The sequence below is a fragment of the Emys orbicularis genome, chromosome 10, assembly GCF_028017835.1.
Source record: "Emys orbicularis isolate rEmyOrb1 chromosome 10, rEmyOrb1.hap1, whole genome shotgun sequence".
Lineage (NCBI taxonomy): Eukaryota > Metazoa > Chordata > Testudines > Emydidae > Emys > Emys orbicularis.
The window spans coordinates 58,188,540-58,204,587 of NC_088692.1; the positions used below are offsets into that span (position 1 = coordinate 58,188,540).

Sequence of the window (16,048 nt, forward strand, 5' to 3'; positions counted from 1 at the left end):
GAGGGATGGAGCCACAGTTCGGGTGCCAGTTGCCCCCTACTGTTAGGAAGCTTAAAATCACAGAATCATAGAATATCAGGGTTGGAAGGGACCTCAGGAGGTCATCTAGTCCAACCCCCTGCTCAAAGCAGGACCAATCCCCAGACAGATTTTTACCCCAGTTCCCTAAATGGCCCCCTCAAGGATTGAACTCACAACCCTGGGTTTAGCAGGCCAATGCTCAAACCACTGAGCTATCCCTCCTCCAAAAAACATTCAAGTCAATTGTGTAGGAAAGTAAATCCTCATTTACTAAGAGCTCAAACCTTAACTGTTTTAATTCTGTACTTGCTTAAACAAAACGCCGTCCCTGAAAGGAAGTCAAGGGAAGAAAGAGGATCATATGTGGTGGGTACAATATGCCAGGGGAGGCTAAGCCTGCACTCCGCCTCTTCCAATCCCTGCTCTGCCCCCTCCCACCGCTGCCTGGGTGAGTCCCTCCTCTCCTCCACTCCACCCCCCCTACCCCCTCAGCCCCCACCTGCCGCATCCCTCCTCTCAGGCCTGCCAACAGGGGGGAGGGACGGCGCAGGAAGCAACTAACCAGGGGCATGGGCGATTTAAAGGGGCCCCCGGCTGCTGCTGGCAGTGGGGCTAAGGCAGGCTTCCTGCCCATCCTTGCTCTGCCGCTCACGAACCCAGCCGGCATGTCCCTGCGGCCCCTGGGGAGGGGGTATCTGTGCGCTGGCCCCACCCCGAGCGCCAACTCCGCAGCTCCCATTGGCTGGGAACTGCGACCAGTGGGAGCTGCAGGGGCGGTGCCTGCAGGCAGCGGCGCCCAGATATCCCCTGGCACCCCACCTAGGAGACACTGCCAGAGGGGTGTGCCGGTCGTTTCTGGGAGCCGCCTGAGTTAAGTGCTGCCCCCCTGACCCTCTCCTGTACCCTAACTCCCTGCCCCAACCTAGAGCCCGACCCCTCACCTCCTCCCGCACCCAAACTCCCTTCCAGAGCCTGCACCCCTCACCCAAACATCCTCCTGGAGCCCAACCCTTCACCCCCTCCCGCACCCAATCCTCTGCCCCAGCCTGGTGAAAGTGAGTGAGGGTGGGGGACAGCGACAGAGAGAGGGGGGATGGAGTGAGCAGGGGGCGGGGACTCAGAGGAGGGGTGGGACAGGGGCATGGTCTCAGGGAAGGGGCAGGCAGGGGGTAGGGCAATGGTCTTTGGGTTCACTCGTTTAGACAGTTGGCAACCTTACTGGGTGGGCATATGGAAGCCCTGACCGTGCTAGAAGAGCGTGCCCAGCAGCGCAGGCGGCAGTCAGCACAGACGCAGCACCGCCCAAATGTCAGGCAGATTGCGTCCACGTGGGCATGGCTTGTGCGTGCGTGGGGGCCCAGTGACTGTTCTGCCCTGGGGCCCGGAATTGCTGTGGGTGGGCGTGCCTCCTTTCCTCCACCCCCCCCCCCCCCACCTGCCATGTACCTCCTCTCCCCGGCTCACACACCCCCTCCTCCAGGCTGGGCCGGATGCCCAGAGGCGCCCTTTGCCCTGAGATCCAGGTGGCCACCCAGGACAGCTGAAACACACAGCCCAGCCCCTTCTTGGAGGGGGACGGGGTGGAGGTAGGTCTCCCCTCAGCGGCTTGGGTGGAGGGGGGGGCAGACACAGGGTTGCCAAGTCTCGTGAGAACAAAAACTGGCGCTATCTTTAAAAATAAGCCCAACACATTTCAGAAGGAAGGTAGTGGGGATGTTATACAAATTCCATTTTTAGTAGTTCTAATTTTGTTGCATACAACATTAAGTTACGCATTACAAATATTAAAATAATAAATGTGTGTACACTCATGTTATTAAAAAAGGTCATCCTCCCTCTCTCCATCCCCCGGGGTCTCTTGCCTCCACGTGGTACAGTTCTGTGTTGAACGGTTGAAGCGCATCCCAAGTGTGGGACAAAAAATTGTGGCTGTGTAAAGTGGGCGGGCCAAAAAGTTCATGAATTTGGTGTGTTTTCCCAGGGCTGCACAGAGGATTCAGGGGGCCTGGGGTCTTCGGCAGCGGGGGTCCTTCCGCTCCGGGTCTTTGGGGCACTTCGGCAGTGGGTTCCCGAGCGAGTGAAGGACCCGCTGCCAAATTGCTGCCGAAGACCCGGAGCGGAAGGAGCTCTGGGTCTTCGGCAGCGGATCCTTCACTCGATCCGGGTGTGTTCGGCGGCACTGAAGGACCCGCTGCCGAAGACCCGCCGAAAACTCTCGTGGGGGCCCCTGCGGGGCCCGGGGCAAATTGCCCCATTTGCCCCCGCTCTGGGCGGCCCTGTGTTTTCCTAACTGAAGGGGAGGGGGGACGGGTAAGTGCCTGTGCAGGGACCCAAACCCACGCCCACAGGGTACACCCGTTTTAAACTAACTGTGCTTTGAAATCACCGAGTACAAAAAAGCCCAAATAAGCAACCTCCAAATAAAACAAGCCCAAAGCCCTGCAACTCGCTGGCGATCAAAGCGCCTTTTAAATAAAAAAAGTAGCCCAGACTTAGCCACGCTGCGGGGTCGTGTAGCTCAGAGCCACCCGGTATCGCCCATCCCCTTGCTGCTGAGCTCGTGTAACCACGCTGCTGCTGCTGTTAAGCAAGCTTGGGCCGGAGTCCACACCTGAGAGCCGCCCCCACGCCCCTGCTCTGTCTCCCGGGCCGAGCCGCTCGGGGAGGGAACTCCCTCCCGTGAATCCCCGCCCCCGCAGCGTCCCTGAGTGAAGGGGGTGGGATTCTCTACCCGGGCCTGCAATGTAGGCGCCGCTCGCTCTGCCCACACCAAAGATGGCCGCTCACGCAGCTGCAGTTGCTGCTCGAGCTCCTGCTCTGGTTGGCTGCCTCAGCCACGTGAGCCCGCGCTGTGCTGATTGGGTAGCGCACTGAGGGAGGTAGGGAGGGGGTCGTGGAAGGGGCAGTTTGCCGTTGCCGGGAGGAGGAGCACGCGCCCCTTCGGGGAGTAGCGCAGCTAAGATGGAGGCCGGTGAGAAGCGGCTCACCTGGTGAGTAGGTGTAGTTCTGCCCTGGGGCTGGGGGGCTCAGGCCCTGCTGAGGTCGGGTCTCCCCCGGCGCGGTGCTGTGTGCAGAGCGGGGGCACAAACCCCTGCTGCGCTGACTGTCCCCAGCGTGTGCGCGCGTCGGGGGGACGGGGCCCCTCTGATAGGCCGCCGCACCGTAGTGGGGTCGTGTAGCTCAGAGCCTCTGCGAGCCACCCGGTATCGCCCATCCCCTTGCTGCTGAGCTCGTGTAACCAACGCGCCATCGCTGTAGCCTCGGAGATTCCCCACTCGCTGCTTCCACATCGCCTTTCCCGCTGCCCAGGTGCTCGGGGTCCCCGCCCTTGGCCCGCTGGTGTGGACGGGGCAGAGGCGATCGCTGGAACCACCGCGTGCTCTGACCCCCGGCCCGCTGTTGTGTAGCGAGGGGTCTGGGTAAGAACTAATTAAAGTCTGATCCCCTGCAGTAGGAGCTGCCTGCCTCGTTGTTGTCCCCGCGATCGCCTACAAATAAAACTGAAACCGTTAACAACTGAAAAGCGCTAATGCGGAGCAGGCAATGCAGTAGTCAAAACGCCAGCACCCTGTCTGTACTATAACTCTCTTCCCTCGGGAGCAGTGGTGGGAAATCTCGGGCGGGGGAGTCCATGGACACAGCAGTGCAATCTAGCAAGGGATGGGACTGGGAGCTAGTCAATTCAGAGGCTCTGCTTCAAGCAATACCTACATTATCCCTGATCTGTGATAGGTGCTGGACACATCTGGGGTCACATATTAAAAATAATACACCTCTACCCCGATATAACGCGACCCACTATAACACGAATTCGGGTATAACACGGTAAAGCAGTGCTCCGGGGGGGTGGGGATGCGCACTCCGGCGGATCAAAACAAGTTCGATATAACGCAGTTTCACCTATAACATGGTAAGATTTTTTGGCTCCCGAGGACAGTGTTATATCGAGGTAGAGGTGTATCTTTGTCTTTCTCTCCTTCATTCCACCTGCATCTTTCACATAGGGAAGGGGTTTGGTCAGCAGTTAATTGAACTAATGCTGCAATACTAATGCCCCTATAATAATTTTATATAATGTTTTAAATTGTCATTTATTAATACAGCACATAGATGTGCCAGTGATTTTTGCAGATAAATAAAATGAGATTATTTCCCTAATGAGCTTACATTTTACAGCCTTGATACTGCAAAGAGTTGTGCAAGTGCTTGACTGTAAACATATTCATAAGCCTTTGCAAGACCAAGGTTCATACCTACAAATGCTTGACAAATTTTATGTTTCATGAAGAAATCACCCACTAATGAAATACAACCACCACTCAGATGAAAAATAGGATGTGTTTAATATGTCAGACCAACACTACACGGTAGGACAAGAAGTTTAGGACAAAAATTGAAAAAATACCTTATCTGGTTGAGATTACCAGACATATTTTAAATAGGTGGATTGTAATTACCCTTGATGCAGTATGGTTATTTAGCATGTAGTGGAGGAGAGAGGAAGAAATTATAATTATTTGCATTACTTTTATTCAGAAGAATCCTAAAGTACTTTATAAATGTACAGTGTGGGGGCACAGAGCCATGACTGTCACCAGTGTGTGTGTGTTGGGGGGAGTGGGTCCCTCTGACATGCTGCCGCACTGCAGCTCGCAGTGGCTATTCAACAGTGCAGGAAGATTCAACATTGTCAAAACTTTTTTTCCATATTATTTTCCAAATGGAATTCCAGTAAAATTGACCCAACTTTGTGAAGTGTTTTGATTCGAATCACAATATTCCGACAAAATATGGCTCCATAAATTTTCTCTGACCAGCTCAAGAAATTTACCCCATCCTATCTGTAAACTTTCTTTTGAATAGTGCGGAACAAGTTCATTTTAATGTTGAAATGAAACATTAGGTTAGCTATATCCCTCTGAGGAGGAGGAGGAGAGTGTGAACATTATAGATAACATTCTTCCCCTTTTTCACACAGAATTATATATACCTTATTTCTTAGTGATTCAAAGAATCATTTTTCAAATTCTGAGAGTTTGGTCACTCAGACATTGTCCTTAAGTTGGTGTCAGTAGTCAATGTTGTGTTTTGTGTGATTGAACTGTTGTCTCTTTTTTTAAAAAAACAGGAATGTTTCACCAAAAAATGGTGTTGAAGTATTTTTCTCACGAGACATTTGTGAAAAATATTCCTTGTCTCCAACTATCTCTGAACTGTGGATTTTGTCAAACAAGTAAGTATTTTCTTTCAGCTGTTGTGAGTGTTCTCCCTGTTGCCTGTCTGCTTCCTTTCAAAACATGCTTTTTTCCCCTCTTATTTTAATTGAAAAACAAAACAGCAAGGGTGGGGGGAACTTTGTTACCCAACATGTGAGGAAACTCATTGGTTTGACAGATACGCACTGGTCTCTGCCCTCTTTCTTGGGACCTCGTAAAGCAGGAGACCTCCTGGGGCCTTGGGTAGTGATCTGATTCTCTGCTTCCTCACTGATACCAAAGAAGAAAAACTTAAGCAAAACTCCTTTCACTGGCAACTTCCAAAGATCCTGCTTCCTGTGGCCTAATATATTTGGTGAGGCTGGCTGTGTCCCACTCGCTGACTCTCTATCTCATTTGGAGAAGGCTGGTGATGTTGTCTGAGTTAGAATCCCATTCATTCATGTCTTTTAAATCCATTTCTCTGTCTTCTGTCTATTCATGTCTCAAATAATTCTTTGAGGGGGTCAACAAGCATGTGGGCAAGTGGGGGTTCAGTGGATATAGTGTACTTAAATTTTCAGAAAGCCTTTGACTAGGTCACTCACCAAAGGCTCTTCGGCAAAGTAAGCTGTCATGACCTAATAGGGAACGTCCTCTCATGGATTGGTAACTGGTTAAAAGATAGGAAACAAAGGGTAGGAATAAATGGTCAGTTTTCAGAATAGAGAGAAGTAAATAGTGGTGTTCCCCAGGGATCTGTACTGGGACCAGTCCTATTCAACATATTCATAAATGATCTGGAAAAAGGGGTAACACAGTGTGGTGGCAAAATTTGCAGATGATACAAAACTACTCAAGATAGTTAAGTCCCAAGCAGACCGTGAAGAGCTACGAAAGTATCTCTCAAAACTGGGTGATTGGGCAGCAAAATGGCAGATGAAATTCAATGTTGATAAATGCAAAGTAACGAACATTGGGAAACATAATCCCAACTATACATATAAAATGATAGGGGTCTAAATTAGCTGTTACCACTTAAGAAAGAGATCTTGGAGTTATTGTGGATAGTTCTCTGAAAACACCCACTCGGTGTGCAGTGGCAATAAAAAAAAAGCCAGCAGAATGTTGGGAATCATTAAGAAAGGGATAATAAGACAGAAAATATCCTATTGCCTCTATATAAATCCATGTTACGCCCACATCTTGAACACTGCGTGCAGATGTGGTCGCCCCATCTCCACACAAAAAAAAGATATTTTGGACTAGAAAAAGTTCAGAAAAGGGCAACAAAAATGATTAGGAGTATGGAACGGCTGCTGTATGAGGAGAGATTAATAAAACTGGGACTTTTCAGCTTGTAAAAGAGATGACTAAGAGGGGGGATATGATAGAGGTCTATAAAATCATGACTGGTGTGGAGAAAGTAAATAAGGAAGTGTTATTTACTCCTCATAACACAAGAACTAGGGGTCACCAAATGAAATTAATAGGCAGCAGGTTTAAAACAAACAAAAGGAAGTATTTTGCCAGAGGATGTTGTGAAGGCCAAGACTATAACAGGGTTCAGAAAAGAACTAGATAAATTTGTGGAGGATAGGTCCATCAATGGCTATTAGCCAGGATGGGCAGGGATGGTGTCCCTAGCCTCTGTTTGCCAGAAGCTGGGAATGGACAACAGGAGATGGATCACTTGATGATTACCTGTTCTGTTCATGTCCTCTGGGGCACCTGGCATTGGTCACTGTCGGAAGACAGGCTATTGGGCAAAATGGACCTTAGGTCTGACCCAGTATGGCCGTTCTTATGCCTATTTACATAGATCCAGCAGTATGCTAGGCGCTTTATAGGCAAGGTCACTGTCTTAAAGAGCAGCTAAGCTAAACAAACTACATTTAGCAGAAAAATGGGAAATGGGTTGCAATAAAAAGCAGCAATGATATTGGCACACATGCTGTTAATTCCACAACTTTTGTTTCTTGTTGTTATTTTGCTAACACTTGTTGAAAGTAGGACTAGCATTTGTAAGGCTTAAGGGAGTTTTCATGCTATATGTCAGAGCACTGGATTCCAAATGAACAGAATACAGATTTGAGGTCAGTGTTTTGAGAGGTGTTTAGTACATTAAGGCAATGTGACAGTCTGCCCTCTTTTCAGTAAACTGAGTATACGTGTTGCTTTTTAATCCATTTCTCTGTCTTCTGACACTTTGTTTAATTTTTTTTATAGGATAAGTAATGTATTTTTTTTTTAAAAAAACTGAATGTGTTTCAGAAACCAAATAATTACAGGAATATGTATAGTTTAAATATTTTAGCTCAATAGATACTAAACCAACTGCTTGTAAATCAGTTCCTTCATTTACATATATATGTCAAGACCTGAGATCAGGTTTCTCTGCCTGTAGTCGCTTTTGTGGAGTATAGTTGTCCTAGTCAATCCTTGACCTGTCACTATATTGTGCTGTGACTCTGCCCAGTAGGACTTGGACTGATGCTATCTGTCACATAGGCAGATAGAACCATCCTGTAGGAAGTACTTGCATTTCCCAAGACCTTGATGAAATTCAGCACTGACCGCCAATGAAATACCGTATATACTCGTTCATAAACTGACATTTTTGGTAAAAAAAGTGAAGCATCAAAGAGCGGAGGTTGGCTTATCAATGGGTCTACACCAAAATTTGATGATTTTAAGCACTATTGAGTTATTGAATTGAATATCTAATACACTGTTTTGTTTACCTGGAGCGTTCGCAGGCACAGAGCCCCTCAGCTCCCAGTGGCCACAGTTCGCCGTTCCCAGCCAATGGGAGCCGCAGGAAGTGGCGTCCAGCACGTCCCTCAGCCTGCGCCGCTTCCCACAGTTCCCATTGGCTGGAAACAGCAAACCGTGGCCACTGGGAGTTGAAGGACTCCATGCCTGCGGACGCTCCAGGTAAACAAAACGTCCCGACCTGCCAGCGGCTTACCGTGATGGGCCGGGAGCCAAAGTTTGCCGACCCCTGTTGGAGATCGCTGATGATGGAACGTCAATTCTGGATTCGCTTCTTTAAAAATGTGCTAAAATTTTATTTTTACTTAAATTGTATATTTGTTGTTATAATTGAGATAAAAAGTTTTTTAATATAAATAAAACATATGGATATCGATTATACAATTTTTCTTAGTTCATGTCCATGTAAACAAAGCACTTAAAAACATGTGCTTCCCTAAAGTTCAATTTTCCTAGTATTAGCTGTTTGCTTTTCCTAGTATTCTACTACAGAACTATATTATAATTATTTTTATAGCGCGTATTTATATTGATCGTAAAATAACTTATTGATGTCAATACTGCAGCCTTTTAAAGTTGCAAAGGCTTTGTTTAGTGGACTAGATTGGCTTGAAATGAATGCTAAAAGAGCAGTGCTGCAGATCTGCTTCACTTTTGACCCATGCATTTCACAAAATGCTACACCTTACAAGCCAATCAGAAAAATACAATGAACGATAATACTATGGCACTGGTGTCAGTCCGCTACTGTGTAATTTGATCTCTTCATGCATTTCTACCAATGGACCTCGTAAGTCTCGAGCCAATCTAAAAATATAACGCGCAGAATGGATGGAATCGGTAATAAAATTTAAATAGCCTGTTATCGCCGCATCTACAGGGCTGCTTTGAAATAAACAAAGAACAATAATAATTTGACAGTGATAAAGCAGATGACATTCCTATATAAAGTCCTACAAAATCTATAACTAAATTATTATTTTCTAAGATTTTCATACTAGTATTTAAAATGAACAACGGTGAAATCAAAAGAAAATGGTTTGTTTATCACGCAGCGTTCAAACTTGTTGAATATGCAGCAGCAAACAATAATTGTGCCGCTGCTCGTGACTTCTGTATCAATGAGAAGCAAGTAAGAGACTGGCGAAAAAATAAAACAATACTAAAAGACATGCCAAGAAGCAAGAAAAAATGTTCAACGAGGTGCGCTTCATTTCCTGAGCTGGAGATAGATCTCAAAGATTGGGTTGTTGAATGTCGACAAAATGGGTACGTTGTCATTAGAACTGGAATTCGTCTGCATACTCTGCAAATGTCGAAAGATGACAAATACAAGTCAGTAAAGCTGTCAGTGTTTGTCGCATCAGCGGGTTGGTATACTCGCTTCATGAACTGTCATGGTCTCTGTCTTCGTCAGCGAACAAATATAGCGCAAAAGCTGCCGAGAGATCTAGAAGAAAAAATCAACTCTTTCCAAAGGTTTATTATAAAACATCGAAAAGAATATGCATTTAAGCTGTCACAAATAGGAAATATGGATGAAACACCGATGACATTCGATCTCTCGAGCAACAGAACGGTAACCGTTGTTGGTAGAAAAAACAGTTAATTAAAACCACTGGCCATGAAAAAATCCATTTTATGATGGTTTTATCATGTTTGGCCAATGGATCAAAGCTCCCTCCTGTTGTTGATTTTAAAAGAAAAACCTTGCCTAAAAATATGAAATTTCCTGCTCATGTCACTGTACGTGCACATGAAAAGGGATGGATGGATGAAAGTGGGACTATTGAATGGCTGGGAAAAAGTGTGGAATAAGAGACCAGGAGCACTTTTCAAGAAACCTGCTATGCTCGTTTGGGACATGTTCAGGGCACACAAGATGGATGAGGTGAAAAATGTGGCCAAAAAAATGAAAACTACTTTGGCTGTAATATCTGGAGGCTTAACTTCTGTTCTACAACTGCTTGATGTCTGCCTGAACAAACCCTTTAAAGACAGGCTATGCAAAATGTGATCTGAATGGATGTGCTCAGGCATGGTGAAGTTGACAGAAGGCGGGAATCTTATGAAGCCTGAAATCAGTCTGGACGCCCAGTGCGTCAAGGACGAGTGTGAGTCCATTCCCTCAGAAAGGATAGAAAAATAATTTCAGAAATGCTGTATCAGCAATGCATTTGATGGGTCGGAAGACGATGCCATATTTGATGATGACACAACAGAGGCTGATGATAAGGAATCGGAGTCTGAAGATGACACTGCCAACTCTATAATGACAAAGCAAGTGCAGCTGTGACTGAAGCAGAGTTTAATGAACTGTTTGGTGAATCGGAGACTTATTCGGACTTTGAAGGATTTCAAGACTTTTTAAATAAGTACCTTAGAACAATATGAGACTTTAAAATCAGTAAATGGGTATTTAAAACATTGACTGTAATTTTGAAGGTGAATACATATTTGTTCAGTTATTAGAATAACAGGTTTTTCGTTAGATTACATTAAAATAATTCTAGCAAAACTTTGGAGTGTTTTCTTGTGACGCCAGTTTTTAAAATATAGCAGGGGTCGGTAAACTTTGGCTCCCGGCCCGTCAGGGTAAGCCATTGGCAGGTCAGGATGTTTTGTTTACCTGGAGTGTCCGCTGGCACTAGGGTGACCAGATGTCCCGATTTTATAGGGACAGTCCCGATTTTGGGGTCTTTTTCTTATATAGGCTCCTATTACCCCCTACCCCCAGTCCCTATTTTTCATACTTGCTGTCTGGCCACCCTAGCTGGCATGGAGCCCCTCAGCTCCCAGTGGCTGCGGTTTGCCGTTCCCAGCCAATGGGAGCTGCAGGAAGCAGCGCAGTCTGAGGGATGTGCTGGCCGCCACTTCCTGCAGCTCCCATTGGCTGGGAACGGAGAACCACGGCCACTGGAGCTGAGGGGCTCCGTGCCTGTGAATGCTCCAGGTAAACAAAATGTCCAGGCCCGCTAGCGGCTTACCCTGACAGGCTGGGAGCCAAAGTTTGCCAACCCCTGGAATATAGGGTCAGCTTATGAAAGGGTCATACAGCCATTTTTACCTATCCATCTTGTGGGGTTGACTTATAAACGAACAGGCTAATGAATGAGTATATAGGGTACTCGGTATGCAGAAAGCAGTCTTTTGAGCCAGGCGGTTCCCTAATTTCTTTTTTGCCTAAATTCAATTTTAAATTTTAATAAAATGACTACCAAGACAAATTCGGTGCTGCGGGGTGGAGGAAGGAGTGTGTGGAGAGGTATTAGAGGATGAGACAGGGATGAGACTTACAGAATTGCTGTGATCAGGGGAGTTTGGACTTTGGAGAAATAACTCATTGCAAATGGGAAATATTCTGTTCTTTTCCAGATATTCCAGGAATTTGTGAATCTCTTTATATAGGGACCCCTGATAATATTTAACTGAGATTCCGCTCTTCTATTCCCTCCCCATCGAAGCTGTAGCTGAGAAGAGGGTGGATTGCATAAAATGAAGGGGGAAATTTTAAACCGTCAGCTTAAATAAAGTATAACTGCAAATATGAATGGAAAGGCCCTGTTGGATTATTTTGGTATGCACCCTGATGAAGATTTTGACAGCACTGCACAGTGAAATAATTTTGAAGTGCTGCCATTTAATTCTGTGCTGAATGTAGCCAATTTAAACTGCTAGAATTTTTTGACATTCCTACATTGGCAAATCTGAGTCAGCATCTTGTCGCTGCTGCAGCTTAATTAAATTTGCCAGTTTGTGCCACAAGGATGGACATATTCTTATATTCAGTGAGACAGCTGTGAAGTAGTATTAAGAGTTGCAGACGTGGTACTGTTAGGTATGAATAGCTCTTGTGACATTTTCTAGTGCTGAAATCAAATCACTAAAATATGTTTTTCCAAGATCAGCAGTTAATGTTCATTTTGTTAACCTAAAATGTGCTCATTTTTAAGCATAGGTATTGTAAATACATAAGGGCTAAGTAAGCCTTCTTATACTGAAGTTGTTTTAAGATCCAATCTTATTACATACCTTGCTTCCTGTTGCTAGGACCATTTCCTCCTCCATGCCTCTCCTTCTCGTGTCCAGCCAGTGTTATCTTGCTTTAGTAACTGATTCCAGTACTGTTTAGTATTCTAAATGGAGCTCTCAATAGTGTGCTTCATTCTTGGGAAAAATCTTCTCTGCAATCTGGACTTTCCCTGCTGTTAAAATCATATGTCTTCCATTTTAAAAGAGGCTTCAGTGTCGAGTACTTCCCTTTTACTATCATAACTTTGGTTCAGGAGTAAGTGAGGCCTAGCTGATTGATTATAAGTTGTTGACACGTAGTTTAACAAACATAAGTAACACTCAAAGTGGCGTCAGACCCTGCCAGAACAACAGATGCAAAACATGTAGACCAATGATATTCAGATCTCTGTGGTTCAGAAGCCAAATTAGTGGTCAATATTACCCAAAAGAGCCACAGTAGTGTGAATTCATTGTTTCATTCACTATTATATCTATAATTCTCACAGCAAAATGACTGATAAAGTATTCTACAATTGGTTAATAACATAACAAAAATATCCTGATTGGTTAATAACTTAGATTGGTTAATAATTAAATCAGTGTTTTAATATCATCTGCTGCAAAGAGCCACAGGAGACACATTAAAGAGCCACTTGCAGCTCCTGAGCCTCGTTCTGAGTATCACTACTGTAGATAATCAGCACCTCTCACAACATACCTTTCAAGATCTATGGGTCCTACATATGCCTATAATATGTGGTGTACCTCATTCGGTGCACTAAATGTCCCAATAACAGTTATATGGGTGAAACAAAACAATCACTACGCTCTTGAATGAACTCGCACAGAAAAAGGATAAAAGACAAAAACATCATAATCACCTGTGGGTGAATGCTTTTCACAAAGTGATCACTATATCTGATCTGTCAGTTTGCATCCTCAAAGGCAGCCTGCACAACACCTTAAAAGACGAACCTGGGAGCTTACATTCATAATGTTTCTAGATGCTAATAATCATGGAATGAATAGAAACACTGGATTTATGGCTTATAACAATCTATAGCCCACTAATCCCCCATCCCCTCAGCTTTTTTTTTCTCCTATGACTAGAGAGGTTTTAACAAGCCTCTTCACTTTGAATGGTCTTTCGAAATAGGTGTTAATTACTTATGTCTTGCATCAACCTAGCTGTGGAAGTGTCTTCACTTAAATTTGGGTCCTGCTGGCATATATCGACTTAACACCACCTCCCGGAGCAACGTAGGGTTTGTCTTCACTGGCAAGTTTTGTCGATGAAACTAATATCAACATGAAAAAATCAACAAAAGCAAAGTCGCCAAAGCGAGTCTACATTTGCTCCCTCTGTCAATAGATTGTGTCCACGTTTGGGCCACCATTGTTGACAGCATGAGCAATGCACTGTGGGTATGTATCCCACAGTGCCTGGTGACACCATCTGTCACTAGGTGTTGTGGGAAGGCGGAAATGGAGCGCGGCGCATTCTGGGACGTGCAAAATGTCCCATCATGCACCACTTTGTTTCCCAGCCCTCCAATGGTTTCTGGCTTCCTTTCGTGTCATTCTGGCTTTCCTTTCGCGCCGTTTTTCCAACTGTCAGTCTTTGCAGTTTGCGCCAGCATCTGCAGTGAGAGAGGATGGATCCTGCACTTCTCTCCTATGCGCTGTTAACTGTTGTGAGGACATTGCGCAAGGCAGCAGAGTTACTCACAGAGTTACTGAGAGAGGATGAATCGCAGGCACCCGAATGTGATATGAACAGCAGCAACTTATCAGTGCTTTTGGCATTCAAAGAGCAGCTGCATATGGTAGACCGTCGCTTTTGGGCTAGGGAAAATTGATTGGTGGGATCGCATTGTCATGCAGGTGTGGGATGACGACCAGTGGGTACAGAACTTTAGGATGCGTAAAGCAACCTTCATGGAGCTATGTGCTGAGCTGGCCCCCGACCTGCAGCACAAGAACACCAGAATGAGAGCTGCCCTTTCAGTAGAGAAGCGTGTTGCAATCACTGTGTGGATGATGGTGAATCCAGACTGCTACCGGTCAGTTGCAAATCAATTTGGAGTGGGGAAGTCCACTGTTGGGGCTGTATTAATCCAAGTGTTCAGGGCAGTCAATCATATCCTGCTGCGGAGGACTGTGACTCTGGGAAATGTGCATGAAATAGTGAATGGCTTTGCAGTGATGGGTTTCCCTAACTGTGGCAGGGCGATTGATGGCACACACATTCCAATTTTACCGCCAGACCACTTTGCCTCTGAATACATCAATAGGAAGGGATACTTCTCCATGGTGCTGCAGGCGCTTGTGGATCACCAGGGGGGTTTCACGGACATAAATGCCGGTCTGGAAAGGTGCATGACACACGCATCCTCAGGAGCATTGGCCTGTACACAAAGCTGCAGGCAGAAACTTTCTTTCCAGACCACAAGATCACAGTGGGGGATGTGGAAATGCCCATAGTAATCCTGGGAGACCCGACTTATCCCTTACAGCCCTGGCTCCTGAAACCTTACACAGGGCACCTGGACAGCAGCAAGGAGCGTTTTCACAACAGGTTCGGCAGGTGCCGCATAGTAGTCAAATGTGCCTTTGGCCGTTTGAAAGCTCGCTGGAGGTGTTTAAATGGCAGGCTAGACCTTACGGAGGATAATATTCCCGTGGTCATAGCCGCGTGCTGCACTTTGCATAATCTGTGTGAATCTAAGGGTAAAATGTTTGCTCAGGTGTGGAGCACTGAGGCAGAGCGCTTGGCTGCACCATTTGAACAGCCAGATGCTAGGGCTGTCAGAGGAGTCCAGGGGGCTGCTATTAATATCAGAGAGGCTTTGAGGAATCACTTTGACAATGAGGGGCACTAACACATGTCTGCTTTGGAGTTGCTTCCCTGGTGTGTCCATGTATAATTTTGGGCCTCAAGATCCATGCAACAAAATGCTTTAGAAGCCTGTTTCCGAGAGTGAATTGATTGCTTTATGCTTTTGTAGAACACAGAATAAAAACTCTGTAGCATTATATACCTTAGCCTTTATTTATTGTTAAAAAGGGTAAAATCTCACAACTGTGTGTAGCTCCAGCTATCATTGTGCAAGCTGTGAGAGGGGGTGGAGTGCTGGGGAAACTCAGGAGTGCTTTTCAATTCCCTACACAAGCCGCAGCAACTTACCCAGCGTCTCATCTGCTTCCTGCTCCACATAGAGCACTTCTGGAGTGGAGTAAAGTTCTTGGCTGCCTGCCCCACCGGGCGACCCTGCTGGGAGCTCCACATCCTCTTCTAGCTTCACTTCTTCATCCAGAATTTCAGCCTCCAGCTTACCCCCTCTTTCTGCTGCCTCCGAAGTATCCACGGGGCTATCGGTAGGGTGACCAGGTGTCCAGATTTTATAGGGACAGTCCCTATTTTTGGGTCTTTTTCTTATATAGGCTCCTATTACCCCTATTAAGCTCACATGGGAAGCCAGCAAGCAGGAAATGAGATTTAAAATTCCCAGGGCTTGCAACGGGGAGGGGTGGGTTGCCTACAGGGTAGCAGAGTTCAAACCATTGACCAGAGCGGCTGCATGGGAATTGTGGGACACTTTCTGGAGGCCAGTAAAATTGGGGGGGGAAAGCGTGGTGTCTACACTGGCTGTTTGTCGACAGTAAAGGGAGGGGAAAAGACAAAAGTCTCTCACAAGGGTGGAAGTTTTTTGTCGCCAAAACAGCATTTTATTTTTTTTTCTACAAAAGTCCCATTGCAGTGTGTAAGCTATCGCTGCGTAGAGTCTGTCAATATAATTAGGTTGATGCAGTGTCAGTGTAGATGCTGAGTTGCTTAAATTGACTGTTACGGGCCTTCAGGAGCTGTCCCAGAATGCCCAAAAATGACAGTACGATTGATACAAATGCTCTTGGCGAGGATGCACACTGCCAACACAAGGAGTTAAGCTTACAAAAACACAAGCAGTTGAATAGCTTTGGTGGCTATATGCTGACGTAAGTTAATTTGACATAATTTTGTAGTATAAACCTGGCCTAAGCTA

General features: G+C 45.9%; 1 protein-coding gene across 1 annotated transcript in view; it reads left to right on the forward strand.

The window, feature by feature from the left end:
- The first annotated feature begins 2,878 nt into the window (after positions 1-2,878).
- The window catches only part of ICE2 (interactor of little elongation complex ELL subunit 2), a 52,095-nt gene continuing 38,925 nt past the window's right edge, over positions 2,879-16,048 (forward strand). The window contains exons 1-2 of the mRNA XM_065411857.1: positions 2,879-3,011; positions 5,150-5,254. Coding sequence (XP_065267929.1) covers positions 2,983-3,011; positions 5,150-5,254 — 134 coding nt within the window. The 5' untranslated portion in view covers positions 2,879-2,982. The remainder of the gene's footprint in view (positions 3,012-5,149; positions 5,255-16,048) is intronic.